This window comes from Erythrolamprus reginae, chromosome 1 (genome assembly GCF_031021105.1).
Source record: "Erythrolamprus reginae isolate rEryReg1 chromosome 1, rEryReg1.hap1, whole genome shotgun sequence".
NCBI classification, from domain to species: Eukaryota; Metazoa; Chordata; class Lepidosauria; order Squamata; family Dipsadidae; genus Erythrolamprus; species Erythrolamprus reginae.
Window position 1 is genome coordinate 27,048,467 of NC_091950.1, and position 6,000 is coordinate 27,054,466.

Genomic DNA, 6,000 nt, shown 5'->3' on the forward strand with positions numbered 1-6,000 from the left:
GGCAGAGAAAGAGAGATAGAGAAAGAGAGAGAGAAAGAAAGAGAGACATAGCAAGAGAGGCAGAGAGAGAGAAAAAGAAAGAGAGACATAGCAAGAGAAAAAGAGAGACTTAGCAAGAGAGGCCGAGAGAGAGAGAAAGAAAGAGAGACAGAGAGAAAGAAAGAGAGATAGCAAGAGAGGCAAAGAGAAAGAAAGAGACATACAGCAAGACAGTGAAAGAGAGAGAGAAAAAAGCAAGAAAGAGATAGCAAGGGAGACAGAGAGAGAGAGAGAGCAAGGGAGAGAGAAAGACAGAGGAAGGGAAGGAGGGAGAGAGAAAGAGAGCAAAAAAGAGGAAGAAAGAAAAAAAGAGGGATGGAGAGAGAGAAAGAAGGGAAGGAAGGAAAAGAGAGAAAGAGGGAGAAATAGAGCGAAAGGGAGGAAGAGAGAGGGGTTTTTTGTCCAAACTTTTCTTTAGCCCGCCCCCCCCGCCCCCCCCCCCCCCCTTTCAATGTTCCCCAGGATTTTGAAAATATGAATAATGTGCCGCGGCTCAAAAAAGGTTGGGAAACACTGACTTATACAACGATAGAATCCCTGTATTATCAGAGGGTCTCCAACCTTGGCGACTTTAAGACTTGCCGACTTCAACTCCCAGAGTTCCCCAGGCAGCTTCGCTGGCTGAGGAACTCTAGGAGTTGAAGTCCGCAAGTCTTAAAGTCGCCAAGATTGGAGACCTCCTGCTCTATCTACACTGCTCAAAAAAATAAAGGAAACACTTAAACAACACAATATACAGTGATCCCTTGAATTTCGCGATCTCGATCTTTGCGAAACGCTATATCGCGATTTTTCCACCGATGACGTCACTCTCTTCCTTCCTTTCTCATCTTTTTTTCTCTCTCTCTTTCTCTATCTTGTTTCTTCCTCTCTCACACTCTCTTCCTCCCTCTCTCATCTCTTTCTTTCCTTCTCTCTCTTTCTCTATCTCTCCCCCTCTTGCTGGCGGGCGGCGGGCGGGTGAGCGGGGGCATCAGCGAGGAGCCGGGGTTTCCCCTTTGCGTGGGCGGCTGGGAAACCCCGATCTTCGTCTGCTCGCTGCTGCTGCGCCGAGCAGATCAGCTGCTGGGCGGCCGAAGGAACCTTCCCTGGGTCTTCCCCCTCTTGCTGGCGGGCGGGGCGAGCGAGCGGCGGGCATCAGCGAGGAGCCGGGGTTTCCCCTTTGCGTGGGCGGCCGGGAAGACCCAGGGAAGGTTCCTTCGGCCGTCCAGCAGCTGATCTGCTCGGTAGCGCAGCAGCAGCGAGGAGCCGAATCGGGTTTTCCCTTTGCGTGGGCGGCGGGGAACGCAACCTCCACCATCTACGCATGCGCGGCCATAGAAAAAAAGGGCGCACATGCGCAGATGGTGTTTTTACTTCCGCAACCCTACATTGCGAAAAATCGATTATCGTGAGGGGTCTTGGAACGGAACCCTCGCGATAATAGAGGGATCACTGTAACTCCAAGTAAATCAAACTTCTGTGAAATCAAACTGTCCACTTAGGAAGCAACGCTGATTGACAACTTGGAGTTTATATTGTGTTGTTTAAGTGTTCCCTTCACTTTTTTTTGAGCAGTGTACTTTGAAATTAACTTGGATACCACGGGCTCGTTCAGACCTGCGTTCACCGATGGGCGTAAAAACTAGATCGAAAAGGATATTGAGATGTGAAGCAATATGAAATTGTATTTGGGTTTTTTTTAACAGCTCCTATTTTAATACCACTGATAACTACACAACCCCCTGGATAATTAGAATAGAATAACAGTGGGAAGGCACCTTGGAGGTCTTCTAGTCTAACCCCCTGCTTAGACAGGAATCCTACACTACTTCAGACACATGTGTTTTTTTTTTTAAAAGTAGTTATTATGTAAACATTAAAAAAATAAGATAGTACATAATCTATCATTTTACAATATACTTATTTGTTTGTTTAAATTTTGTATTTGCATTTTATAAGACAAGCAACAAAACAACACAACATAACAAACACCACCCCCGTCCCTTTTGAACTGTTATCCTCACAGTTCCTTCTTTATATAGTTATACGGCCTGTAACATCAGCGGTTATTATGATTATTCTATAGTTCCAGTAAAACTAAGATCAAGTTGTTGCTATCATAATCTTATGAATAAAGTTAATTCTGGGAACATCGGGTTTTATTTACAGCTATTTTCAGATGATTACCTAACATCTTCTTAAAAACTTTAAAAAAGTAGTTTTAAAATGGCGGGGGGGGGGGGGAGCCAGACACTTAGGCTATATGGGGCCCCAAAATTCCTGATGGCGGCCCTGCCCGGGGGAGATGTCTCAGTTCCCCCATGCCTGACGACAAAGGTGGGTCTTAAGGAGCTTACGAAAGGCAGGGAGAGTAGGGGCAGTTCTAATCTCCGGGGGGAGTTGGTTCCAGAGGGCCGGGGCCGCCACAGAGAAGGCTCTTTCCCTGGGGCCCGCCAACCGACATTGTTTAGTTGACGGGACCCGGAGAAGGCCCACTCTGTGGGACCTAATTGGTCGCTGGGATTCGTGCGGCAGCAGGCGGTCTCGGAGATATGCACCACGGTCTGGATTTCCTAGTACAGTGTTCCCTCGATTTCCGCGGGTGATGCGTTCCAAGACCGCCCGCAAAAGTCGAATTTCCACGAAGTAGAGATGCGGAAGTAAATACACCATTTTTGGCTATGGACAGTATCACAAGCCTTCCCTTAACACTTTAAACCCCTAAATTACCATTTCCCATTCCCTTAACAACCATTTACTCACCATTATTACTGGTATTCACCATTGAATAAGGCACTTAGTAATCCTGATATTTATAAACATAATTATTTATTAACAATAATTAGTTTTTTTGTTATTTATTTGCAAAAATTATTAGTTTGGCGATGATGGATGATGTCTTCGGGTGGGGAAAAACCGTGGTATAGGAAAAAAACCTGCGAAGTTTTTTTAAATTAATATTTTTTGAAAAACCGTGAAATTTTTTGAAAAACCGAAAAATGGGCCTTAAGGGCCCACCGCAAGTCAGGAAATGGGGGAGTTTGTGGTTTGTGGGGGTATTGAATGTGGATGTGGGCATGCTCACAAGTGCGATAGTGAACACGTGCACTATTTTGGCACCCAAGGGAAAAAAGGTTCACCATCACTGGTATATGTGTATGTGTGCGTGTTCACACACACACACAAAACTAACAGCCTATAAATAGAGTGGTTACATCCCCTATGGAGAGAGGCGGCATACAAATCTAATAAATAATAATGATGATAATAATAATAATAATAATAATAATAATAATAATAATAATAATATAGCACTTTATATTCCCAAATAGTATTACAGTGTTCCCTCGATTTTCGCAGCTTCAAACTTCGCGAATAGCCTATACCACGTTTTTAAAAAAAATATTAATTAAAAAATACTTCATGGGTTTTTTTCTATAACACGGTTTTTCCCGCCCGATGACATCATATGTCATCGCCAAACTAATACTTTTTGCAAATAAATAATAAAAATAATAATTATTGTTAATAAATAATTATTTTTTTAAATATCAGGATCACTAAGTGTCTTATTCAATGGTGAGTACCAGTAATAATGGTGAATAAATGGTTGTTAAGGGAATGGGAAATGGTAGTTTAGAGGTTTAAAGTGTTAAGGGATGGCTTGTGATACTGTTCATAGCCAAAAATTGTGTATTTATTTCCGCATCTCTACTTTGCGGAAATTCGACTTTCGCAGGCGATCTCTGAACGCATCCCCCGCGAAAATCGAAGGAACACTGCATTACTGTCATACAAAAGGAGTACTAGAAAGTCCACACTGTTGTTCATCACACTTATTTCATTATATATGTTTATATACACACAAACGCACACACAAGTATGTGCATACATACAAGCAGTGCTCGAGTTGTGACCGTAATGGAGCCTGCCCATCATGTTTATTAAGTAAATCCCTGTGGTCATTAAGTGAATCCCTGTTGTTAATCGAAGCAGTGGTTCACTACGGGTGTGGCAGTGCTGCAAACTGGAAGTGAATGCTGGGTTTTGAACAAAACTGCCATAAAACTGATCACAAATTTATTTATTTGATTTATTTGATTTGATTTGTACGCCACCCCTCTCACATTTTAAAACGGCATAAAGTGTGGCAGGCCAAAAGACCCCCAACTAAAATGCCTTTGGTCTGACAGTGATAGTTGATAGATTATACAGCTTCCTCCTTAAACCCTGTGCCCTTCGATAATTATGAGGAACTGAAATAGATTAATTAGTATTGCAAGAATTATTTCAGTGTTTTGAATTTGCCTGTACACTTGATGGAGAATCACAATGGGTAACATGTTACACTGCAGTGGGATCTGGTGATAAGAGAAGGGATTCAAATAAAAATGTTGTCCTACAATCTCTCAAGAGACATTAAAAGCCCCCGCACAAAGCACTTCCCCTTGAATCAGATATATTTTCTTTTATGTCTGCTGAGAGCATGTGCACCAAAGACAAGTTCCTTGTGTGTCCAATCATACTAAAATTCTATTCTGTTCTGTTCATAACCATAGCAAGAAACTGACTTGACTGAAATGGTCACTAAGCATTCCGGCAACTTTTCTCCTGTTCTCTATTGATGTTCGTATTCTCTTTGTTTCTGCCAGTGTCACCCGCAACTACTTGGACTGGCTGACTTCCATCCCGTGGGGCAAATGCAGTGAAGAGAACCTGGAATTGGCCAGAGCCAAAGAGGTTTTGGAAGAGGATCATTACGGCATGGAGGATGTGAAGAAAAGAGTGCTGGTAAGGGCTTCTGACAAGGGAGGGGTTGTAAAGTCTTAGTATGTTGGTTATGACCTATAAAGCCCTTCATGGCATCGGACCAGAATATCTCCGGGACCGCCTTCTGCCGCATGAATCCCAGCGACCGATTAGGTCCCACAGAATTGGCCTTCTCCGGGTCCCGTCGACTAAACAATGTCGTCTGGCGGGTCCCAGGGGAAGAGCCTTCTCTGTGGCGGCCCCGACTCTCTGGAACCAGCTCCCCCCAGAGATTAGAACTGTCCCCACCCTCCTTGCCTTCCATAAACTCCTTAAAACTCACCTCTGCCATCAGGCATGGGGAAATTGAGGCATCCCCCCCCCCATCAGGCCTATACAATTTATGTATGGTATGTTTGTGTGTATGTCTGGTTTAATAATGGTTTTTTTTAATGTTTTTTTAAATTTATTAGATTTGTTATGAATTGTTTTATTGTATGTTGTGAGCCGCCCGAGTCTATGCAGAGGGGCAGCATACAAATCTAATAAATAAAATAAATAAATAAAATGTCTCGGTGCAGCCCTGTGCGAAACCTTCGACATACACTCAGCAGAGTTGTTGCAGTGGTGTAGATAATGTGGGCTAGCCAGTTAAAGACTCGGACTTAGTATTAACAATATTATTATTTACAAATATACAACAATATTAACAATAGATTACAAACTGCAGACAGCTAGAATAATACAGACTCACAATCAAAGAGATCTCAAAGTAACTCCCTGGCGCCCTCTTATGGCCAAACCAGTCAAAGTTCTTAAAGACACGGTCTTTACATTCATAGACTAACATTGTTAGTTTACTATATGGCAACCCAAAATAGGTAAGTACCATGTACTAACATAAAAAAATCTCAATATATGTTTTAAATCTGTTTGTGTTTTGTATTGTGTGATGCAAAAAAAATTTAATTAAAAAAAGAAGAAAAGAAAATCAGCAATAGCAAGTAGCACTGACTTAAACTTTAGTTCCCTTTGTGCCGAGATTCAAAGCTGCATTAAAACCATTCACACTCCTTTCTCAACTTGAACTGGGTGGTGTAACCTCTTCTTCCTGGTGCTTTATTTGCTCTGGCAATGAATGAAAGAGAGCAGGGATACAATCTTTTATTTATTTATTATTTATTTTATTACTTAGATTTGTATGCTGCCCCTCTCCGAAATCTTCCACAC

General features: G+C 42.3%; 1 protein-coding gene across 1 annotated transcript in view; it reads left to right on the plus strand.

The window, feature by feature from the left end:
* LONP1 (lon peptidase 1, mitochondrial) overlaps positions 1-6,000 on the plus strand; it is a 54,023-nt gene that overhangs the window by 21,155 nt on the left and 26,868 nt on the right. Inside the window, exon 9 of the mRNA XM_070747938.1 lies at positions 4,674-4,812. Coding sequence (XP_070604039.1) covers positions 4,674-4,812 — 139 coding nt within the window. The remainder of the gene's footprint in view (positions 1-4,673; positions 4,813-6,000) is intronic.